General features: G+C 21.7%; 1 protein-coding gene across 2 annotated transcripts; it reads left to right on the top strand.

Annotated features, from left to right (window-relative positions):
- The first annotated feature begins 16,567 nt into the window (after positions 1 to 16,567).
- LOC129614008 (cationic amino acid transporter 2) lies at positions 16,568 to 25,936 on the top strand. 2 transcript variants are annotated; one of them, XM_055528375.1, is made up of 6 exons: positions 16,568 to 16,656; positions 23,591 to 23,958; positions 24,037 to 24,297; positions 24,374 to 24,523; positions 24,602 to 25,525; positions 25,592 to 25,936. In XM_055528375.1, the coding sequence occupies exons 1-6, from the start codon at positions 16,601 to 16,603 to the stop codon at positions 25,750 to 25,752; spliced, it is 1,920 nt and encodes a 639-aa protein (XP_055384350.1). In that variant the 5' UTR covers positions 16,568 to 16,600; the 3' UTR covers positions 25,753 to 25,936. The 2 variants fall into 2 exon arrangements, with proteins under 2 accessions (XP_055384350.1, XP_055384351.1); XM_055528376.1 differs by lacking the exon at positions 16,568 to 16,656 and adding an exon at positions 20,106 to 20,245 and having other exon boundaries at positions 25,592 to 25,935.
- The last annotated feature ends 1,462 nt before the right edge of the window (positions 25,937 to 27,398 follow it).

A 27,398-nucleotide genomic window follows, 5' to 3' on the forward strand; every position in this document is an offset into this window, starting at 1 on the left:
AATTTTATATAAAAATGCTATTAATGCATGTATGTATATATAAATGTATAAGACCTGTTTTTCAATATTTACAAAAAAAAAGAAAAATCTTATCAATAAAAAACATTTTTTATTTGAAAATTTTCTCATATTTCTTTTTTTATATGAAATGAAATCAGCATTAAAATTTTGGAAAAATTTAATTTGTACTTAAAGAAAAAAAAAAAATTCTTTAAAGAGTAAAAATAATTTCGCGACTTAAAGTATTTGCACTTAGAATAATTGTTGTATATTAATTAGTATTGGTAATTAAAAGATTTATTTAAATTTTAATTCATAACTTTTAAAAATTCATTTCAATAATTTAAAATTAAATTTACTCACAATTTAAATTTGGAAAATTGTAATTTGATATTTGAAAAATTGCCCGGATTTCAATAACTAGCTATTTATTTTTATAATTTTTAATAAAAGTATATGATCCGACCAATTATCCAGTGGCTATTGCACTAGTCTCGAGCTTAAAGCTCGATCAGGTTACTATAAAAACAAAAATTATATTCAAAAAATCAATGTTAGCTAATTACGATATTTCTATAATATCCAATATTACAAATACCAGCAAAATAAAATATTTTGTTGTTTTAACCAATAACCTTAAATATTAAATATAAAGAAAAAGCCACAGTAGGTTCGTCAACTACCTAGGTTGTCCACGATATCATGCACCATTGCACCAGTTCTATGCTCCTCCCAGGAGCCAAGTAGGGTAAGAAAAAAAATATATATGACCCTTAATTTTTTCCTTGAATCTATAAATAAAATCTTTAAAATTACAATTTTAAAGATTTTAATTGATTTGAAACTATAGAGAATGCTCTATAGGGAGTTGTCTCTACACAACTTCAGATTTTCTGTTACGATTATCAAATACAATACGTGTAATGGACGGGAAGAAAACAAACTCTCACTTCAAATCTAGAGGCATCAAAATTCAAATAGTATATTTTTTATAGAAGCATAATATTATGCTATATATTAAAAGAAAAACCACATCGTCACGAATCTCTTGGTCCACAATTTTTTGCAGAAAGATCACAAAATTGCATCTTAATAATCAAAAAATTTAAAATTTGTTTGAAATATTTAATTCAGAAGCCATATTTCTTTACTTCTGTTGTTGCCTCCAATATCCTTACTTATTGTTCTCGCAAAATGGTTGAATTATGAAACCATCTTGAAGAAGTAGAAATTCCAGTGGAGATTATCTTAAACTCATGCACATTAATTTAAATTTCATTAAATTATTTCAATGATGGTTAATTTTGATTTTCATATTTTCAAAATATTTTCAACTCTTAACAAAAATAACCATTTATAGTTGGTTCAATGTCATTTTTATCCTAAAATATTTTAATATTAGACACTATTCATATTATTATTATTTAAGAACACAATATAATATGTAAAATTTAATTTAATTTAAAGTCGCAGAACATAAAAATTATAAAATATTTTCAACAACTCCAAGAATAAAAAACAAAAAAAAAATCAAGAGGCAAAAAAAAAAGTATTAAAATACTTTTCATGTTTTTCTTATTCATATGTCCTTTCATAAAAAAAAATAATAAAAAAAAATAAATAAATAAAAAATATTTTTTTTTAAGTACTCATTTACAATTTTTGTTTCTTTTTTTTTAAATCCAGTGGTGGTTCAAAAATTATTTAAAAACTTTTTGTTTGTAAAGACTTGAAGGATGTTAAAAGTTCTTTGACTTTAGAATTTAACCATGATGAACCTATATATATAAAAATAAAATTGCCAAAATTTTTCAAGTAGATTTGATTTTAATTGCAAAATAGACATTTCATATACTTCAGAATTTCTAATAGATTTCCAAGAGACTCTAAATTCGCAAACAATATTCAAGTACAAATTCTTTAGAATCGAAAATATTTAAAATACAACTACATATATTTGCTATTTAAAATATTATTTACTTAATTATTATATAAATAATAAATTTATATAGCAAAATTATGATGAGATTTTGATGGATTAATTTAGTTATGGAACGAAATTGTGACTGAAAAATCGAATTGTTGAACTGTACTGTCCAACGTGTACTGTCCAACACAAAAATTTTCTTCAAAAATAGAATTTTGTATACAATATTTAAAGGCTGACAATTATTATCTCCTAAACCATTGAGTCTAATATAGACATCTTTCGAAAGTCAATTGTAAGAACATAGGAAAATTGAGTGGTTTTAAAAATGATAAGTTATAAAAACTCTGAATGAATATGAGTGATTTCTGAATATGAAAAAATATTAACCATAATAAATATTCAACAAAAGGATTGCGTTTCGAGCATTCCAACGATTAAATATGATTAATCTAATGCGTTTATCTAAGCCAAGGCCGAAATTATGTACCGAAAATTTCAAAAAAGAAAAAAAAAAATTTAGACGAAACTAGACAGACGAGCTAAAAGCTCTCGTATCTCGGAACTTTTATATAACACATAAATGTCAAATACATTTAACATTCAAAATTTCCGTCTTAACTTAGCCTTTAACATTGACATGACAAACTAAGTTCTCTCAAGTGGTTTTTGAGTAAAAACATATTTTATAATTTTTTGAGGAAAATTTTAATATACTTATAATAATCAATTCAATTTGAATCTTGAATAAGAATTTATTTTAATATGCCGTAAAACCAAACACAAAATCAAACACAAATTTGAACAAAAATTCAAACATTTTCGAAACTCCTGTACTTTGAACCCAATTTTCATTATATTATCATTCCCAATTTTATCTTCATTAATAACAATAAAAAATATATGTAGGCTCAATAAATTAAGAATAAAAATTTTGCAAATGCCTAGAATATGTTTTTGGTTCCCTGAAGATTCCATAAAATATTACAAAATATCATTTATGATTTTCTTTATGTATTCTGTTTGTTTATTGGTTGAAAGTATTATAAATTTAAAAAGAATAATTTTTTGAGCCTTAAAAAAATTTCATATATTTTACACATAAAGTCCATTTCGTTTTTTTTTACGAAGAAAACAAATTGACCTTTTTCTTTTCTATGTCAAATTAAAGTCATTTGGTTGGATGCTCGCCTCTGTTATTACATTTAAAAAAAAAAAACTAAAGGATAACAGAAAAACTTGTCTATTTTGTAAACATTTTACCATTTAAATTACATATATGCACACATACAACATGATGGTGTACAAATAAAAAAATTTTAAGGCCTAATATGAGACTAGCAAAATAAACACGCATACCTATACAACAACATTAATGTGTGTATGTACGTAAATTGTGCATATTTTATTGTTGCTTTGCTTCAAATTCATATATGAAAGGACATCTTTTCGTAAGAAAAAAAAAAGAAAAAAAAAATTTAAAAAAAAAAAAAATTAAAAAAATGTTTGTTTTGTTCATGAAAGCAAGTCAAGGGAAAACACAATTTTTTTTATAATATTTTTTTGTTTTTGTTTTTTTATTTCTTTAAATTTTTGAAATCCTTCTATAATTTTTGTTTTATAATTTTTTATTTTGGTATTTTATTTAATTTTTGTTCATTTTTGAATTTTAATAAATTAAATGTTGATTGTTGTGTCCTCGAAACCCAAATATTTTTAAAAGATTTTTTGTTTTTTAATTTCTTGTTTCTAAATCAGAAGAATTTTGTTGTCTTTTATTTATAGCCTCTCATTTGCGGGATCTTGTACTGAATAAGCATATTGTGTTCATTTACCCGAATAAAGCAAAAATATTAAAGAGAATTAAAATCTCAAAAACATAATTGGGAAATTTTAAATTATTAAATTTGTGTTTAATTAAATTTAATTTTAATATAAAATATTTTTTTATAATATTGTAAAATTAATGAATAAAAATTAATAAATAAAATCCTGTGAATTTTAGAAGAAAATCAACTCCAAATCAATTTGTGGAAATTCTTGTGCATTGGGCTTTGAAAAAACCTTTCAAAGGAATGATAAAAAATAAAACATAAATAATTATACATATGTACATATGTCCTGCTTTGTCTCAAATTCAAATTAGATCGCCACAGTCTCATTCTGTAATCTAAGCATACCAAAGAGTTTTTTTTTTTATGAAATATAGATACAAAACACCTGGGATAATTCAGGAAGATAGATTTTTGACCTGTACTAAAAATTGATGTGAAGCAAATAATAGAAGTTATATTCTCAGTTTTAGTGATCAATATATTGGAAAATTATCAGAACAATGGAGAAAAATTTTCATACAAAACAGGATGGAAAAAAATATGTGAAAAATTCCACTAGTATTGAAATACAAAAATTTTTAACAATAGAAGCATATTGCACACAAATTTATTTTTATATTCTAAAATAGCTATGTTTAAATTTTTTGTATAACAATCCGGTAATTAAAATGTTATATAAGTAATATAAGAAATAATTCAAACTTATTTTCTTATTTTGTATATTTTATAATATAATTTAATTATAAAGTAAATCTTGCAGAAGATCTCAATTTAATTACTGCAGTAATTCAATAATTTCATTTTTTATTTGAAATTTATAATTGACAATAGAAAACTACAATTACTTGTAATTGGATTTTTTTTTTTTAAATAATTTCGAAATTGTATTGATAAAAATTATATTACAGTATCAGAAATTTAATTTATATTAATTTACATTTGTGAAATAAAATTAAAAATTATAAAATCAATAATATTGAAAATTAAGAATATAAGCAAAGGTATATATTGAGATATTTTATGTACATATAAGAAAGTTTAGTACAATTAATCATAGAATTATTATTTGCAATCTAGAATTTGAATAAGAATAAAATTAACACACTCCTATTGAAAACATCTTAGATTCTCTAGCAAATAACCATTATAGCAAATTTATAAAACAAAAAAAAAAAACCAGAGTATCATTAGAAATTTAGATAAGAGAGAGATAAGAGATAAGAAATTTAGAAATTTAAATTTATTATAAAATCGAATTCTAATTATGAAAAAAAAAAATCTTTACCTCATATTTTAAATTTTTAATAAAATCAACCAACCATACCAAGTATTTATGTAAACCATAGAGTAAATAAATTGTTCTTCATTAAACATAACAAATTTAATACACATATAAAACCAATAAGGTACCAAGCGCCGCCACATTAAAAAATTTCAAAAAAAAATTTTTTTTTAATTTTTTTATCAACAAAATATTGCCATAAACTAATTTTTTCATAAAAATTATATACTTTTCTAATTAAAAATAAAATTTCTTTAACTCACCTCAATTTTTTTTTTTCCGAATAGTTTTGCTTTATTAATATCCTTTTTTGATCTAATCCTTTTCAAATATACACTTATCAATTAAATTTTTGATACACCAAATATACAAAAATTGCAATTTTTTTTATTTAAATAAAAAACAAGAAGTAAATATTTCTCTCTTTATAAATTTCTCAAAATTTCTTTCTTTTTATATAAAATTTCAAACGAAATTCTTTTCAAACATACATTCATATATATTTAATGAATAATTTCAATTTTAAATTTTATTATTAATATTATCATTAATATAATTTCATTAAATTATCATTTTTCATATAGCATACGATAAAAATTCAAATTTCACTTAAAATATTTTTTTTTTTAAAATAAAGAATTTTCTCTTAATATTATTCACATAAATTATTCAATAATTTTTCTTTAATGAAATTTCACTTTTTTACATATACATATGTACATACGTTACACACATATTATATAAATTAAATTAAAAACAAAAAAAATAAATAAGTTAATAATGATTACAATTTTTTTCTTTCAAATGATTTTCCTTTTTTTTAATTTTATTCTTTTAATAGTAAATGTAATAAATGAATTATTATTTTTATTTTTTGCTTTATTTTATAAATTCACCACAATATTCATATTTTAAATTTTATTCACCATATCGTAAAATAGTATACTATACTATTACTATTTATAACACGTAAACATTTTACCGCCTAAATTATGCAAAAACAAAAAAAAAAAAAAACAAAACAATTTCTGAGATAAACAAAATTTTCTTTTTTTCTATTTTCACCACTTTAAAATTATTTTTATTGTAAATTATGTTCTCTCTCTCTCTCTTATACACTCGTATGTAAATGACATGAAAGATTTATGCGAGTATGTTTTTTTCTCGTACACAGATAAAAACAGATTTTTCTATTTTAATTTTTTTTTTTGCCGTGAAAAATTCAAAGCATATCCTTTATGAAGGAAATTCCATGGAAAACTGAAAAATTCATAAGATTTTTATTCTCAATTTTATTTTAAAAAATATTTTTTTTTTGTTGTTTCATTGTAATTTTTCTTTTATTTTTCAAAAGCAAAAATAAGAAATTTAAAAACAAAAGCAAACTAGATTTAAAGAAAAACTTCAAAAAATTTCAAATAATTTTTCTCTAAAATTTTTTCAAAAAAAAAAAATAAAAAATTTTTAATATTTTTATGCACACAATTACAGACACATACAATAAAGTGCAATTTGTAAACAAAAAATTTTGTTATCACAATAAAAGCTCAAATATTTTTTATAAAAAAATTATAATAAGAGAACGACACAGAGAAAAATATTTAAAGAACAAAATTAAAAATGAATTAAAAATCATAGAAACAGAGAAAGAAAAATTAAATGAAAAAAAAAAATAATATTATAATGCATATAAGAGGAAAAGAAAATTAATTAAAAAAACAAAGAGAAAAAAAAACACAAATTAATGAAAATTATTCAAAAAAGGTGGCGAAAAGTGTAATTTTCATTTAAAAACTTACTATATATATATTACATTCACATACACTATATTAATAAACATTATTATACATAATATATATATATATATATATGACAGTTAATTATAGAAAATAAAAGAAAATGAAAATTATATATTCACGAAAAACAAAAAGTCATTCATTTCATTCACACACATGTGCATAAATTATAATTATATTTTATTATATTAATTATATTGTATATGGTATTCAAGGATATACTAGAATAAGTTGTAAATTGCCATCATTATATGTATGTAAAATATTATGTATATATAGAAATATGTAGAAATGTTTTGACTAAATATTTTATGTATGAAGTATATATAAAAGATCTCATATACACATTTAATGGATATCAAATTAAATTTTTCCATTTGAATTATAAAAAATAATGTCATAAAAAAAGAGAAAAAAGGAATGAAATCTGAAAAAAAAAATATATTATTTTATTAATATCCTTTTTATAATATAAATCTAACGTTAATCTCTTTCCACCCCCTCTCCACCCCCAAAAAAGTAATGAAAATATTTTTATTATTTTTGTGCTTATTACTTTTAATTTTGTGTTTTTTTTTTCTCACATATTATGAAAATATTTTATAAATGAACGTATATTGTATAAATATATATGGTAAGCATATGTATGTATGTAATATTATAAATTGGCGTGAAAATATTAATATAACAATATAGTACCGCACCTACAACAAAAAAATATTTATAATAAGTGTATATAAATTAAGAAAAAAAATCAAATGTATAAAATACTCACACCATAATTTATTATATTGCATACATGATGGAATTTTTAATTTTACATACATTCATCATAATATATATTAAGAGTTTATAATATACATATAAAATATATTATATTTAATATTAATTTATTCATGTATATAAATGCACATATTTTATTTTATATATATATGGATTATAAATTGTAAGTATATGTATAAAGACCATCATAAACTGGAATATTTTAATATAAAAAATGAATTGTATAGTATTTTTATTTTTTATTTTTTTTTTTACTGAATAATAATCGCAAAAAAAAAAAAAACAAAAGGATAAAATACTCAATGAAAATCAACGTACAATGGTTAAAGCACACCTATACATTGAAAAGAAAAAAAAAAAATTCTTATCACAATTTTGTATTGTTGTTCTTGTTTTTCTCAATTTACTTACATTTTCTCTTTTCTTAATATTATGAAAGAAAATGCATTAAAAAAAATTAAATTTCATTTTGTTGACTCTGTATACTCTATATTTAAGAGACAATAATAGTGTGAGAGAGAGGAATTGAATCGAGAAAATTTATTATAAAATATTTGAATTATATACGCATGCACCCATATTATTTTGTTTGATGAGAAAAGTATTTAAAATATTTGCAAAATTTAAATTTTCTCTTATATAAAGAAAAAAAAAAATGAAATCTCTTTATATCGTAAAAAAAATTATTTATATAAATAAATATGGTTATAGGAAATTAATATTTGTTATTTTTGTATGTATTCTTAATACATTGAAATTATTTTTTTTATACAAATAGTGTGAAATAAAATATTTGTATGAATTTGACACTTGAATGATGTTATTTTTTGTTTGTTTTTCTTTTTTTTTATGCCTAAAATATAATTTAGTTCTAACTTAATAATTTCATCGTATAATTAATAATGTGTTTACATAAAGTTTGTAATAACAGATATAAAATAAAATTATTAAATTTAAAAAACTATACGCGTAGTGCCTATATTTACAGACTATATTTTCGTACTAACCGGACTTTCTCTCTATTTTCATAAAGTAAATTTTCTAATAACATACTATATTTACTCATACTCACTGTGTTTTTTTTGATGTTTACAGTGTGAACATGATTTTGTTGATTTTTAAAACAAACAAATTTTCTCTTTTTGCGAGCTTAGACTTTACGACAGTTGCATGCTATATCAAGAAAAAACGCTCACTTAAAGAAACCCGTGTCTGAGATGAAAGTGTGATAAGCAAATCAATATTTGAAAATAATTTCTTTAATATTAAAATTTTTCTGATCAAATTTTAATTTGATACTCGTTTATATATGGGATTAAACCCAATTTGTATATAGATTGAAATTCTCCAAAATCATCACAATTTAATTTGAACTAAAAATCATAACATTATCTTTGATTTAACAAAATATTGATATAAGCCACTTATTTTATATTTTAAAACTTATTTATTAATCATTTAGAAAACAAAATTATAATAAATTCAACATTAATATCAAAATCAAATTAAAATGTTCTCTCTAATACTATAGTTCTCGGGCAAAAAATCATTCATGTGTTTATAATCATTCATCTATATTAAAGAAAAATAAATAAACAAAATAATTAAAATGCTTGTATTAATAAAGTTTATCAATGAAATTTTTACTCTAAAATTAAAATTTATTGTTAAAATTGAAAATTTCAATGAATTTTCTCTATATATATCACAAATAATAATAAATAAATATTTCGAATATATACAATTAATGCCAAATATTATTTAAATGATACGAAAGATTTTTTAAGAAATTAAGATATAGGCATTAACTGAATCAATAATCTATTCCCTTGTATATTGTAAATATGAAGGAGTGTAGAAATAGAAATATAATAATATACATCTTAAAATATTTCAAGGCTATATTATTATATTATATAAAATATATTTGAAACTCCACATTTCAATATTGTGAATTATAAAAAAAAATATTCTACTAAATAACTTAAATAATTTTTTTTAGATATTTATAAAAGTAATTCATAATTTATTCTAAATTTGTATTTCAAAAATATTTCAAATATCTAATATTTTTTAAAAATATTGGTGACAAAATGTCATAATAATACACATAATGAACACACAAATACATAGATATATACGAGATTAATACATATATAGATTATCATTATAAACCATAAATTAAGCAAAACATTTCCCTCGTGTGTTGTCAATTCTGATAAGTAGATATTTACATATATATATATATATATATATATTATATATATATATATACTTATGTAGAAAGCATGCAGGTGAGCTTAAAAGTATGATGAAAATCAAAATAGAAAAAAAATATACGATATTTATTAATGAAATAAGTTTTTAATAATTCATTAATAATTAACATTAAATTTTAATTAAATATTAAGTAAATTGTAAAACATAAGAAACAATAAATTTTTCTACCTCTATTCATATTAAATCTTCTATTTTTAAGAATTTCTTAAATAATTACAATTTTTTTTGTTTATTATTTTAATTAATTCTAGATAATAATCAAAGTTATTTATTTATTTATTTATTTTTTTGTTGCTTTTATAATTGCGCGCATACTCTCATTTTAATACACGTTCAAAATATGCACATTCACATGAAAAATACTAATTTAACAGTTTGTGTGTGTGTGTGCGTAACTGTGTGTCTGACTTGTCAAAAAAAAATTTTCCTATATAAACTTATTTTCTTTATATATCGTAAATTTTCATCAATCAACAAAAAAAAATGTTATCCTTTTTATTTTTCTTTATTTTTTTTTTGTATTTAAAGCTCTCGTATATTAAAATAAAAAAAAAAACTAAATCTTAAAATTTGTTTTTTTTTTATCTTTTTATTATTTCACTTTTTTTTTTTGCTTTAAAATTTCTTATCAAATTAGAAAATTTTTCTTTTTTTTATTGTTTATTAAATTTTTAATATTTTTTTAATATAGAATTTAATAACGGTATTTTAATAATATAAGTGAAATATAAGAATGCCATTTTTATACAATGAGAATTTTTTCTTTTAATATTTTTAATATATTTTTTAAAAAGAAAAAAATAATTTTTTTTTCTTCTCTTTTTTTTTATAATTTTAATTGAAAAGAAAAACTCAGTAATATTATTCCGCGTTATACAATCCACTTCTCATGAAGGACTCCGAAATACTGAATAATGAATATACACATAAGTAGAATTTATATATATATAAAATGTTGCAATTTTATCTATATATTGATATCGTTACATACATATGATAATATTCCCCCGTTTTTGACAGTCTTGCCCATACTTCAACCATCTCTTCTACTTTATACATGTATGTATATGATATACTTCTTTACTCATTAATAGTAGAATTCCATTTAATAGGAAAATTTAAAATTATAAATAAGAAAAATTATTTAATGTGTATTTTTTGTTATATATCAAGCATCTAAAGGAATTTACGTGATTACGAATACTCTCTTAAAAAAGCATAAAACTTTCTCTTTAATATCTTAAAATCTGATTTCTCTTTAAATATTCTCTTAAATTTCATTTTCTCTTAATCATTTTAAGATTGGGGGGGGGGGGGGGTGGTGGTAAATTAAATTCTTTTTGTTGTTTTTGTAAATAAATATTTGTGTGTTTAATATATATATATGTATAATTACTATAAATTTGAACAAAAAATTGTATGTTTGACAGAAGACACCAAGAAGCAACAAAAAACAAAAATAAACGATAATCTTTGACACTGAAAAACATGAAAATATAACCGGCATTTGAAGCTTATATAAAAAAGAAAAACTAAATAAAAGCTTTTTTTTGATAGAAAATTTAAAGCTTTTTTTTGATAAGAAAAATAGTGTTAGAACATTTGAAAATTTAAAATACAAGAATATTATTTAGTTTTTGTAAATAAATTGTATTTATTTTAGTTTTAGCTCTTATAGTCTTATTCAAAAATATCCTTTGAATAAATGTTATACTCTTTGCCAATTTGTTCAAATTGTAAATATCTCAATAAATGCTTTTATAATGCATTTACAGAATAGTAATCTATATTTTGCAACACCTATAAATTATTAACATACTCACATATATAACTTCAATTGTATATACGTATATGCATTGTGTACATAGACACATAAATACATATAAGTTTTTGGTATACCATTACATTGCAAACAAAACTTTTGAATTCTTTACAATAAATAATTACCGTAAAAGTTAAAATAGGACGGTACATACATAATTGTAGCTAAATCAAAATTAATACTCACTAATACAAAGTTTAATTTTACTAAACACAAATTATAACAGTTCAATTATAAAATATTAACAAATATATCAAAATATTTAGCGGTGAAATTTCATGCTTAAAAAATTTTCTCTATATACTTATAATTATTAAAATGCAAATGAAAGCCATTTACGAGTACCGAATTCACGTCATTGTATACATGAGTAACAAAAACTTTGAACTCTTTTTCAATACCTAAGTCATATTGAATGACAAAAAGATTTTAAACTTGAATAAATTACAGTCGAAATAAAAAAAAAATCGTTTTGAAAATATGCAAAATATTTCAATTATGATGATGCAATTTTTAAATTTAATTACTCGTATAAACAAAATTCTCATATTACAACTCAAATTTTTAAATATATTTTTGATATTATAAAATCAGTTTCCGTTCATCATATCATATGAGATGAACAAAGTAAATTCAATTCAATTTTGTGATAGGCAACATTGCTAGTACATCAAAAACTGAAATAATCAACTGTACAGTACTGTATAAAATATTATATCTACGACAGTATGGTAACATTTTTCAGCAACGAGTTAAGAAATTTAATATGGTCACCATTTTCAAAAACTCTATCTGATCTATCTGATAATCTCTATCGGTTTTAGTGTAATAACTATCATAATAGAATTTCAATAAAAATTTTGTCATATCTCAAATAACATTAAGAGTTAGTTAAAATTTAAATGAAATAACATGTAAGTTGAGTCGACCGGCCTATGACTCTTCATGAAAATAACAAGTCGTACTCGTACAGTTGATTTGAAAAACTATTGCATTAAAATTGTAGTTATAATGCATTACTGCATGATTCAGCAATTATAAGCGGAGTTATAGTATATTAATACTGTGTTACTCCAATTTTTAGCTCAGATAAAATTTCTCTTCAAATAAAATCATATTTGGTTATACAGAACGTCAAAAATATTTGTTTAAATTTAACTTTAAAATTTGTTCATACATGTTTTCCATAATAAACTTGTACAGGTATAGAGACTGTAATAACTTTTTGTTATCTTAAAAAATTTTTATCAAAATTTGAAGAATATTTCCCGAAAATTAATTGTTTTGTTAATTATATGAATACAAAAAGTTAGAGATGCTTATACATCTGTAAATGTTTATCAATCGTTTTGAAAAGAAGTGTTAGATAACGAAAATAGTTTTATTATTTAAATATCAATTCATAAAATATAGTTTTATGGCTAAAATTACGATAAGAAAGTTATTTCAATAGAAATCTTTAATATTATAACTATAGAAATCTCATGTAAGCTATTTTATGAGACTATATTTATAGGAGTTGTTTAAATATATCGACACACACAATTATTTTGAATTTTCATACTTTTTATATGTGGCATTCCTAAACATTAATTTTTTATTAATCATAACTTACATTGTATTTAACATTTGTATAACACTTTTTATCTAACGCTTAATAAACATTTAAATGAATTGTAATTATTCTATTAAGCAAACTCTTTTGAAACTAGCTCGTATTTTAATTACAAAAAATAACCAATAGGTAAATAGCTTTCTGAGTGAAAATATTTTATTGTTTTTTGTGTTTTATAGATATATGTATGTACATACAATACATATGAACCCACTTGTACTACCGAAACGAAAATAAAGCAATAGTTTATGTACTTGTACTTTTTTGCTGTGAAGCGCTTTTAATACAAATTTCAGAAATATATGTATATATGAGTATGTATGTGCTTCCAAATGTATGTGTATATATAATTCAACATATATTTACTTATGCCTAGGCATAAATAGATATGAATGAATATAAAAAAATGTTCATATAAGCATTACCTTCACCTACTCCCCTTCATTGCTAAATTTATAGAATCAAGAGTGTCTAAAATGAAACAGAAAAAAATAAACCATCAAATAAAATAATTTCATTCACGTGTTGCGTATTCATTAAAATTTTTACCGACATACATACACATATATAGATATAAATACGTATATATAGCCAATAAGTCGCATTGCTAAATTGAAAATTTATAATTATTTAACAGAAACTAAAAATAGAAGAATATCTAAGTACACAATCATAATGTGATGTAAAGTACTTAACATATCTGTATGTACGGTATATTTTCATACTCGTAATAATTTAAAATGTAGAACAGTATTTTAATATTTGAAATATTAAATATTAATAGTGTACAGCTGTGTAAATTATTGCTTAATATTTATTAAAGGTTTTTTACACCTAATTTTCGACGGATTTCGTTTCGAACAAAAGAAGTTAAGATATTTGCAAGTGGAAGTAAGATATAATGTAAGTGGAGGCATTCATTTGTATAAATAGACAATTGACCACCGGGTTTATACGGGCATTGGTATACAATAGATTAGTAAATGGCATTAGATATGTATATACATATGTATAAATACAAGTACATACATAAATATCTATCATAATAGTACATAAATAACAAGGTATGTAAGACACATCGTACATATGTATGTGCAAACATATAGCCATTCGTTTCAATTAAAATAAAACCCCTAATATTTCTTCTAATAATTTGTTCCATTTCTTTTTTTACTATCGGTATGCTACATATTGTAGATTTATCTATGTATGTATGTGTATAATGTACATAGATATTTACATTTATGCATTTACCAAGCTAAACAAAAAAGTCAAAACAAAAAAAAATACAATTGGCATTTTTGTATATAGTAAATTTCGCCAGGTATTGAATCATCTTCTAGCAACGAAAATTCCAAACAATATGAAAAAAAAACAATTGGGGTTGTTATACGCGGCGTGTTTCAAACAAAAATGAGAGACAAAATGAAAACATAAAAGAGAAAAAAAAAATATGTATACATAAAACATAAGTGTGACCTTTTAACTATCACTGTAGTAGATAGAAGAGAATCGTTTATTAATTCTTTAAAAATTTATTCATAGAAAGAGAACTAAATCAAGCAGAAGAGAGAAATAACATACGTCATTGATTTGCTTTGAAAAGTACCTTTCACATACAACATAAACAATAAAATGTTTAAATTCAAATATTTTTTTTATTTTCTTATATAATTAAAAATTTTAGATTTTGGCGTAGATATAACTGAATTCTATATCCCACTCTTTCAATTACTTTTTTCAATAACTTTTTCAATATCGTACAGTAACTTTTATATTAGAATTTCCATTTTTTTTTCTCATAAAAACTATTTATTTAATTTATTGTTTTAACCAATTTTATTATCTAAATTTTCCTCAATGTACCATGAAATTCCAAAATACCAGACTGAATCTTTAAAATTCCAAAAAACCAAAGGACTTTCTTGTAGCTAAATTTCATATACATATGTATATTTATAAAACAAAAGTCGAGCAAAAAGTCAAAATTTGAGGTTTAATAACTATACATACCTACAGAGATAATTCAAGTTAATTTCACTACAACATAGATTACAATTACATTAAAAATTGATTCAAATCACAAAAAAAAAAAATTAAAATACAACGGCAACACTAATATTGCTTATTAGAGCGTGCACCGCGTGGCAATCAAACAAGTTTCTTATACACATTATTATTATTTTGTTATTGCTGTTATTGTATTTTCTTTACTCTATAAATCAGAATATCATCCTCATGAAGTTTAGATATACTCTTATATCGAATATTCGTTCAGTTATAATTTAGAAGTGCTTCAGAAATAAACATCTCAATAGAATAGTTAAAAAAAAATACAAATTTTTATTTAAATTTTTTTAAAATTCTAAAATTATAACATAAAATTGTTAAAAGTATTAAATTTCAATTAAAATTTTAGAAAATTTGGCAAAAATAAGTTTGTGTATACTCGTATAAGAAAATTTTTCTAAAGTGCATAAAATTTAATAAATTTTGAAAATCTCATTTTTAATAATATTCTCTTTTTTTGTCTGTTAAATAACGTTAAATATAATTATAAATATTAATAATGAATTTTCGTCAATATTTCTGATGTAATATTGAAACTGAATTAAAATTATTTTATAACAAAAAATTTTAAATTCGCCCATTAAAAATTAAAAAAAAAAATGCACGAAATTTTTGTAACAATTTTATGAGAAATAATTATTTTGTTTATATTATAATTAAATTATTAAGTATGAATAAATATTTTTTAATATAAAAAACTTAACTGTGATATTATAATAATTATAACAACATTTTATTTAATAAACATTCAATATATAAGGTTAATCACTCTTTTATAAAAATATTGAAATTTTAGTTCATAAATGCGTATTTTATACATATTTATGTATGTACGTATATATATGAAAAGTATTCAATTAAATTAATTGAAACCATCAGACAGAATTAATTTACAACTTTTTATTTTCATCTTCATTTTCCAATATTTTCAATATTTTATTATCAAGTCTCTAATATATATTTAAACTTTATATATACATATATATATATATTAATTGTTTTCAATTAAATAATAATTTTGTATAACATAAGAAGAAAAAGACAAAATCTGTAAAAATTTTTGAACAAAAATCTGTAGAACAAAATAAAATATAATAAAAATTTTAATTTATTTAATTATTGCACATCTTAAATTTAATTGAAAAGTTTTATTTTTAAACTTCAAATTTTAAATTAATTGAAAATTCAACATGGAATCAATAAGTATTGGCGCTGCATCAGAATATGATACTCTACTGAATAAAAAGTAAGTACATATATACTCGTATGTATATTGCAGAGTATATAGCGTAGCATAACTGTAGACTTATAGAGTTTTCTTCGTGGTGAAAAAAAATAAAATTAGAGATTTTTTCTTTCTGACCTCGAGGTATAAGTTGAAAATTTTTTAAAAATAATAAAGAAAAATTAGATTTTCAGTTGTATTACTGCTTTTATTTACAAAATTATTTAAAAAATATCAATAACAATTAGCGATTGTTAAAAATATTTTTGTACGAATTTATTAATTTGTTAATTTTAATACATAATAAACCGTATATAAATTAAGAGTAGAATTTTTTTTATGAATTTACTATAATACAACATCATAGTTGTGAAATTAATAAGTAATGTGCTTATTGGACTAATAATTTTAACTTAATGGAATTTTCTTCATGCAACTGCAGAACAGATGGATGACGTAATCAAAGGAACGAGTTAAAGGCAGAAAAATTAATTTCTTCATACCTCTGTAGCTCAGTTGATAGAGCGTCCGCCTAGAAAGCGTTAGGTCACTGGTTCGAGTCCAGTTCGATGAGAAAAATTTTTTAATTAGTGAATTTGGTTTTGCGTTAATCCCTTAATTCGAAACCTAACAAAATAATATTGCAGACATCTATAATCATTAATAATTTACGATTACGATAAAAGTTCAAAAACAAAATAGAACATACAATTAAATTAATCCAGTAAAAATCAGTAAAATCTGTTTTATGCAAATATGTGTTGACACCTTAAACAAAACAAAAATATTTTCTATTATCTTAGAATTTAAAAACTATAAAAAAAAAATTGTAATTACATTTATACTAAAAAAACCTGACCTTATTTTTACATAAATACGTCAATCTTTAAGATAATAAGCAAAAAAATTTTTTTTTCTTTTTGCGATAAATTCAAAATTAAAGCTAATAATCTCAATTCCACTTAATAGAAACAATCAATTAACAACTTTAAAAAAACTTAAATAATTCAATTCAATAAAATAATTTATAAATTTATGAATATTTTAAATGTAAAACTTGCTAAACATATCTTATCGTTTTTGTTTATAATTTTACTATTGCTATACATGTGGGCATATAACATACTTATAAAAATATGTCAATTTCTCTAATGCTTATAGAATTACATGTCCCAATAAATAGTGCTAATTTTCATATTCTTAAGAAAAATAATTTGTTTTGACGAACTGGGAAATTCTCAGCGTTTTTTTTATTGAACAATGATTTACAAAAATTTATACGTAAACGATATTATTTACATATCGTAAATTAATAATTTCAGATTAGCTTCAAATATTTAGTGAATTAAATTTATTAGTTTCATACAATGATAATATACAAGATTAAAAAACATAAGTAATGAAATATTAGTTAAAAATTTATTATAAAATATTTTGTTGAAAATGTTCAATACAATCCATCTTAAAAATTTTATCTCAAGTTTAGAATTTGCAAAAATTTTTGTTATATCGTATATGGCTTAAAGTTCAACAATTTATTAAAAAACAAGCAAATATTATTCTTTTATCACTTACTCTTTTAAATTTATTTAAATTTATGCTAAATGTTTTTAATTTGATTGAAGAAAAAACATTACTTAAGTTAAAAAAAATTTTAAATTTGGAGTGTCAATTTAAATAACATAGAGGGCGAATATATGTTGCGTTACCGTGAACTACTTGAATTGAAGTTGAGTGTCCTTGACCTTTCAAAATTTTCAATACACACATTGGTATTTAAAATCATTGTTTAAATCAATAATAATCAATTGATAAAATAATTTTAGTAGTGTTAATAATCGTTGTGATAGTCAATTGTAATTATTTTAGTTATAATTATATTAAAATTTAATGTAGTATATCCTTTCATTCTTCCTTTCATTATACTCAACATAGTCATATATGTTTCCTGAAATTACAATAAAATTATGTTATAGTGTAGAAATTTTATTTAAAACTTCTCCGTTACTATGCATGCTTCTATTCTTAAAATAATATTTATTTGATTTAAATCATTATAATAGTATCAGTAATTCATTCATATACGTAGGTATATTTAACGCATATTTTAAGAGCAATACGTCAATAATTTAGTTCAAATCAAACTTAAAGTATATTTATTATTTAAATTTCTTTGTTTTTGTTTTATTTCATTTTAAATAATATAAATTCTTATACATAATTGCCTATATTAATTATAAAGCGTTACATTTAACGCCATATGGCACTCCAAACGTATAACACTAACATAGTTGCTCCATCCTATATACAAGGGAATAGTTCCGAGGAGTACGTTATGGTTGCTCATATTTATTCCGGTAGATGTCTGCATGATATTAGGTCTGCATGATATTAGAAATACTTACTCCGAAGTAATTTCTGTAAAAGGAACGCAATAAAATAAAAACTCTTTTCTATTGCAGTTGTACGTATTTTAAGGCTTCAAATATTATATTTTGTTAAAAATGTTAACATTTTAGTATAGGTACTTGTGTTTGAAGAATTGTAGATTGAAATAAATAATATAAATGATAAGATAAATTATAAATTTCACAAATTATTTATTATCAATTATTTTCAGAAAAAGAAAAAAAAAAAAAAAAAATAAAAAATCACAATCATTGTAATCCTTCAATTAATTACTTGGTCGCAAGCCTAACAATTTTATTTATTTTCATTTTTTATTATTATTTTATTATGATAATAATTATTACTTATAATATGTGTGGTGTAAGAATTAAAGATAAACTCATCAGTCAATGTACTTTACTTAGTTTACTTAGATATTATATTGTTATACGAGTATAACAATAACAAAAGCTACTCTTAAGTTGAGAATAATTGAGAAATTCAAAAAATGAAAATAAAAAAAAATGTACAAATATTTTTGAAATTAATTCAATAAATATAATGAGGGAAACCAGATGTATAAAGTATTTGAGTTTAATAAAATATTGTAATATTAATTACGTTAGTTTAAACATTTTTTACTGTGGTACGTGTCTATAATTACTAGCCAGATAATTGTTAAGATAATAACTACATATTACATTTTACTGCAGGTGATCATTTGCTTTATAATAGAGGCATTACTGGTTTTTCATGTAATATATACATAGAAGTTGTTGTAGAAAAATAGCCCGTAAAAAATTCTCAATCTAATATACTCAAATATTCATAAATATAAAATTATATTCACAAAATATATGGAAATTTTCTCTTAACTGCACACTCATTTCGATATTTTTTAATTATTACTGTTATTGTTCTACTTACAAGTATTAAAAATGTTAGATAGAGATTATCTTAAGTTTCTTATCAATATAATAAAAAAAAAATAGTCTCTTTTTTTCTAATCTTAAATTAAAAAATTTTTAAAAGGGTTTATTTTAAAAGACTAAAATATTTTTAATATCAGTCAAATCGTAGAAGTTTAATTAAAAAGGCGTTATTAATTAAAGCGTTCTTCATCTTTAAAGAACGTTAAAAACGCATAAATTAATTGTAATTAATTAATTAACTTCTTTCTATACAAGTTAAATTTTTAATAAAAAAAAATGCGTGCTGTTACGTAAGTAAAATTATAATTTTAAAATTAATTTCATCTAATATGTTGGATTTTCCTAAAAAAAAAAGAAACTATAACAAAATTTCTTATAAATTGTGAAATTTTAATAGATTAAAGTGCCTAGCTTAAAGTGCTTATTGTATGATAAGGGAACAAAAGACTTAAAACTGAATATGTCAATTTGTGACTATAGTTCAATATATTTTCGATAAAATACAATATCTGAATGATTATCAATATTTTATTTTAAATTTCTCATATTAGTTCCAATAGATGTCGGTTTTTTGCGTATCCGCTTGTGCACTCCTATATATAACCTAGTTTCGAATGAAACGGTTTACTTTACATTTTGTATCTATGCTTTAATTATGTGCAGTTTGGATAGCTTTGGACTAATGTCGATGATTTCAATGAACATTTATTAAAAATTTCAAATAAATTTAACTTAAATTAAAATATGCAATTATTATTACATTATTTTTCGAAATTAATAGCATTGTAAATTGCATTTGAAAAATTTATGAATATCGTTAATTAATTACTAATATTTCAAAAAAAAAAGAGCAACAAAGCATTTAAAATTTTTTATAAAAAATATTTTTTTATATTGCGTACACTATTTTTAAGTATTAGTACGATTAAATAATATTTAGTTAATTATTAACAATGGGCTTTAATTTACGAGTTGTTTCCTAATACGTATATTGTCTGGCAACTACAACAAAGATAGGCACGTAAAATTGACTTTGTTCAATCAAATTTGTATTTGGAGAAAATCATCTATTATACAAAAAATACTTAAATCTTGGAGAGAATATTTTCTTCTTAAATATAGGGGAGAATACTCCTATATTGCTTATAAATTTTAATTTTTTTTTAGAATTTGAAGAGAATTCAAAATTTTTATAATTTTTGAATGAATTTTATAAAAGGCACACAGGCCTGCATTAATTCACCATAATAAAATTCACGAATATCAAGCATAACTGTTATACATGTATGTATATATGGCGAAGGATGTTACATTACTTTTATTTTATAAAATTTCGTGAAAAATAAACACAACGTTCATAATTAATTAATTAAAATTATTTTACTTTAAAAAAAAAATGATTCATTTGAAATTATTATTAATTTTTTGGCAAGTTTATTTTTTTGTTTTGTCATATTTTAACAACTTAATGATAATTAAATAAGTTTTTTCTAAATTTATTATCACCTTTATATTGAAATTATTTAAAAATTATTTAAAATTCGTTTTAAATTTTGTGATATGACGTGATAAATTTTGATTTTTGTATGAAAGGTTGTCAAAAATTAAAGGTACACACACATGCACTAATAAATATATTTAAATTGAATTGTTTATTAATAAGTGCTAAAAATGAATCTGTTAAATTTCTTAATTAAACAAGAATTTTTTATTAAAATTAAGTCTATATTGTTTATTTCATTCATTTTATTAAATTTTATCGAATTTATAATATACAAAATATTAAAAATAATATGTTCATACATACGTAAGAGACCTCCATAACCCAAATAATACTGCAATACGATAACTGCGAATCGCAATACTGTCAAAAAACGTATTGAATAACGTATTGAATATGCAATATATTTTTAACTATTCTATAAAATTAAAACAGTTCATATGATTTATTTGCACTGTTTTCGCTTCATACATATTACGATTATATATTATTTACGATATATATTATTATATATAATAGTTACGATATATACATATAAAAATGCCTTTAAATTTTTCAAATTGAAATAGAATAAAATAGTGTTCAGTAAATGAAATTGTGTAATAAATTATCAATTGAGTATTCAATTAACGCTATCGCTCTTACATTATTTAAAAGACTTTCTCAGCGTAATTACTTCATTTGCGTTTTCATTAATTTTACTGAGATATCTTTAATTCAATTATAAAAAGAGAACTTTTCAAAACTCTATTACAAAAAATTTCTGGTCAGCTACCTTTAAAAAAAAAAATTATCGAAAATTTTTTTATGACGTTACCTTCAAACATTTAAACTACTACTTTTTTTCGATTAAAAGTCAAATTTTTTAATTATAAGACAAAGAAAGTAACCGTTTCATAATTAAAATAAATTGACAAATACACTTTTTTTTTCAGAATACCTCACCATATTTTAAGAATAATAAGGAAATTTTAATTATGGGAACAAAGGGGTCAAATTATTTCAACAAAATGAATTTTAATATACTTAAGATAATTAATGAAGCATATTTTCACTAATATTCTTAAAATCGAGTTCGTGCTGCGACAATATTTTATTATAAGCCAATTTTCTTTAAGATTCTACATTTATATTAAAATTGTTTATAAAAAATGTGGGTATTTCTACTCCCCTAACCCACCGGGGAATAAGAAATGTGAAATAAAATGTAGGTTTTCATTAATATTTTTACATGAAAAAATTAAATCAAATATTTCTGTAATTTTGAACGTTCTGTTTTAATTATTTATAAAAAATTATTACCAAAAATAGTAAATTTGCTAATTTTTAAAAATTTTTATTGTTTTCAATCACAAAGATTATTTTTACTATTCCTTTTATTTAATCAATTTATTAAAATTAATTTACACTAATTAATTCAATTAATTTTTAGCAAGTAGACATACGTTTTATTATAGCAAGTAGACATTCGTCATATTTTTTCAGATTTTTAATTAAACAAAAATTAATTAGTACAAAATAAAATTGGTTTTATCCTCTCAAATTTCCTATTAAATAAAATTTTTCATAATTAATGTTATGAAACATTTGGGAAATTTTGTTTCATAAAAACCGCCTGATATCAATACCCAACAAATTTTTAATATTATTCACCCATGTACATATAATTGCAATAAACCTATTTTATTATTGTAAATTATTTCATATAAATATTACAAAATAACATAGTCATATTAAATAATATAATAAAATTAATTAATTATGAAAATTTTAAAGCAATCCATTTTGTTCTAATCAAATAAAACATAAAAAAAAACAAAGGTATAAACTTACATATTGCACGAGTATCGGGCAAATTAAAGAACTTGTCAACAATTTTCTTGTAATAAAAAATTAAATAATAATAAAAATAATAATCAATAATCATAAAAATAAAGTGCATTAGGTAATTGATTGAAAAAAAAAATATTACATTGTTAATTTAATAAATTTTTTTTCAATTGTTTATTTTTGAATATTGGAGATAAGAAGTTTCTTTGAAAAATTACAAACAACACACTACTTTATATTGTAAATAATTAATAATTATATTTATATAATACAGATTAATACATTGTTATTATTTTACTTACAGAGTGATTCATCAATCATGTTCAAGTTTTTTAAAAGCAATTAGCCGTAAAAAACCAATATCGGATTCAACTGAATCAAGATTAGCAAAAGTTTTAACAGCATTCGATTTGACTGCATTAGGTATTGGTAGTACATTAGGTGTTGGTGTATATGTATTAGCTGGACAAGTATCAAAACAACATGCTGGACCAGCAGTTATATTAAGTTTTTTAATAGCAGCAATTGCATCAATATTTGCTGGTTTATGTTATGCTGAATTTGGTGCAAGAGTACCAAAAGCTGGTTCAGCTTATATATACAGTTATGTAACAATTGGAGAATTTATTGCATTTCTTATTGGATGGAATTTAATATTAGAATATGCAATTGGTATGTTTAAAAATTTCCACATTATATAACTGTATAATTTGATGATATAAAATAAATTTTCAAATATTTATGTTATAGGTTCAGCAAGTGTAGTGAAAGGATTAAGTACTTATTTAGACAAACTGTTTGACAATGTTATGCAGAATTTCTTTAAAGAACATATGCCAATGGATGTTCCATGGCTAAGTGAATATCCAGATTTTTTCGCTTTAGGAGTTACAATATTATTTTCATGTGCGATAGCATTTGGAGCAAAAGAATCAACATTTGTTAATAATATTTTTACAGTTTTAAATTTGGGTGTTGTATTATTTGTTATTATTGCTGGTCTTTTTAAAGGTAAGCTATAAAAAAAAGATTTATAACTTTTATATAAAAAAGTAATATACTGTATAACTTTTATATTTACGTAAAGTTGATGCATCCAATTGGAGTATACCAAAAGAACAGGTTCCCGATGGTTATGGTGAAGGTGGTTTTATGCCTTACGGTATATCGGGTGTTATAAAAGGTGCTGCAGTTTGCTTTTATGGTTTTATTGGTTTCGATTGTATTGCTACTGCAGGTATGTAAATAACCTAAACCTTAATACAAACATTTTAAACTGATATTATAACAAATATTTTTTGTTCTAAATTTTTAGGAGAAGAAGCTAAAAATCCACGTAAATCAATTCCATTTGCTGTTATCGTGTCATTGGCTATGATATTTTTAGCATATTTTGGTATTTCAACTGTATTAACAATGATGATACCATATTTTGAACAAGATGAAAATGCTCCATTACCACATGTTTTTAGAATTTATGGTTGGACTGTAGCTGAATATATTGTTAGTATAGGTGCTATGTTCGGTTTATGTGCCAGTTTAATGGGTGCTATGTTTCCATTACCAAGAGTTGTATTTGCAATGTCTGCTGATGGTCTTTTATATCAATTTATGGGTAGAATAAGTGATCGTTTTAAAACACCATTTAATGGTACATTAATAACTGGTTTTTTAACTGGTACATTAGCAGCAATTTTCAATTTAAGTCAATTAGTAAATATGATGTCAATTGGTACATTATTAGCATATTCAATGGTTGCAAGTTGTGTTCTAATATTACGTTATGAGAGCGATGATAAAAATAATAAAGTAACAATAAATGGTAAAGGTATTCAATTGAATTCAAGTAGTGGAAATTATGCGGCAGCAAAAGTATTATTACGTAAAATGTTTATTAAAAATCAAACAGCAACAAGTAATCATTTATCAGCAAAAATTACAACAATAGCAGTAGCATCATATGGTGTTTGGTGTCTACTCTTTGGATTAGTTGTTTCCAAATTTGAAGAAAATTTTGATCAAATTTATTGGCTTGATTACTTTTTATTATGTTTATCATTAGTACCCATTTTCACAACATTATACATTATATCACGTCAACCAGTTTCAAGTGCACAATTAGCATTTAAAGTTCCATTAGTACCATGGTTACCAGGAATTTCAATTTTAATAAATGTTTATTTAATGTTAAAATTAGATTCTCAAACATGGGTTAGATTTGCCGTATGGATTTTAATTGGTGAGTAATATTAGTGTATATCAGAATTAGAACAACCAAAACATAAATTTATGTTTCTACTTTTAGGATTAGTAATATATTTCACTTATGGTCTCAGAAATAGTGTTCAAAGAAGAAGAAGTCAACAAAAATTCGAAACAACAATTATTACAGAAAAAAATACAAGATCATTATCAGTTCCTAGCATATATGTGAACTCAAATAGTACAACGGCTACAAATTTCTAGTATAAAGCTATTTAAAATTTAGAAATTTTTAATTAATTTTTTTTTTAATTTTTCTCTCATAAAACGTTAATGTAAATCCTCTATTTAACACTAGCATTCTAATAATAATTCAATTATAGTATTAAAATAAATTCTTATTATTTTATATACATATGACTTAATTTGTTTTTAATTATTATGAATATAAAAAAAATATAAAATACCAAAAAATAGCTATTAATAATTAAATAAAATAAATTTAGTAAAAAAAAAAACAATTTGAATTGAAATTTGTTTAAATATTAAATTTTTATGTCGTACGGAAAATGGAAAGAAATCAATTACTAGTAAAATTTTAAGATAGGCAGAACATTAGTTTATAATTTCTATAAGAAACCATGTTAGGTTATACCATAAATTCAATAGCTAACGTTTTATACGTTCAATAGCTCAATATCATGAAAATTTCTTAATTTTTTAAGTCTTTTGTGTAAAAAAATCAGTAAGAATTTCATGTTGTAAATTATAAATTTAAATGTAAAATAAAATCAGAGTAAAACCTAAATTTTCTCGATTTCTGTTGCTATTTGTATAGTCATCTTTCTAAATTTTAACATTTGTTGAATTTGAAAGGTTAATTAAAAATTTTAACTATGAAATCCAAAGATAATTGTGATATTTATTAACACAAAGATATTGTCTTTAATAACCACGTACAATTCAAATACCCAATGTCCTTACAAGTCACATAAAAAATTAAGAATATCCAATAATTTTGAAAATTTATCAAATCTGAATTCTTTCTTTTGAATCAATAGAAATATTTATATCCGATAAAAATCAAACATTTCCGAATCAACTGCTTTTATTATTTTACCATATACTGCAAAATAAAAGTTTAGGTGGTAATTGTCTTATGTTTAAAAATTTTTATTTATTGTGCATCTAAAAGACAATAAAATTTCTTGCCAAAACACATCAAGAATTTGTACATACTAAATGAAATACATTTTAAAATTTCTTACTCAATTATTATTTTGCTAACTATCTTAATTTGTGAGTCAACTTGAGAAAAAATAACAATAAAGGAGAACGTCATTCATAATTTTTTTACTTTGGCGATCTTAAAGCATAAATCTACTTGGAAAATCCCATTCCGCCATCTGTATAATATGTAATAATATAATAAGAATACTGTAATGAATTGATTTATTTAGTAAAATTTGTTCGATTTTCTTTTAATATAATATTAAAAGAAATAATTAATTTTCATATTAATTGTGTTACAGTATTGTATTCTTGCTTATACACAAAATTTAATTAAGCAAACAATAGATGTAAAATTGCAATAAGTTGATACTGAGGACGAGGTATGTAAGTAAAATATATTTATATACTTAAATAAAAATTACACCAAGTTTAAAAGAGATAGTAACCGGGGAGTATTGACACCCAAGAAGAGGTAATATTACGTTTTAAAATGTTTACGTGAATAGCAAGCGTAGTTTGGTATAAAATTTAAAAAATGCAACTTGACTTTAATAATTATTTTGTGGTTACTTTCTTGTAGGCGTATAGTTTTCATACAATAAAAAATTTAAATATATTTTAAAATGCGCTCTTTATTTTTTATTTATAATTAATGTTCACACTACATCGTTAGTTCT

This window comes from Condylostylus longicornis, unplaced genomic scaffold (assembly GCF_029603195.1).
Source record: "Condylostylus longicornis isolate FDR11 unplaced genomic scaffold, ASM2960319v2 ptg000098l, whole genome shotgun sequence".
NCBI lineage: Eukaryota > Metazoa > Arthropoda > Insecta > Diptera > Dolichopodidae > Condylostylus > Condylostylus longicornis.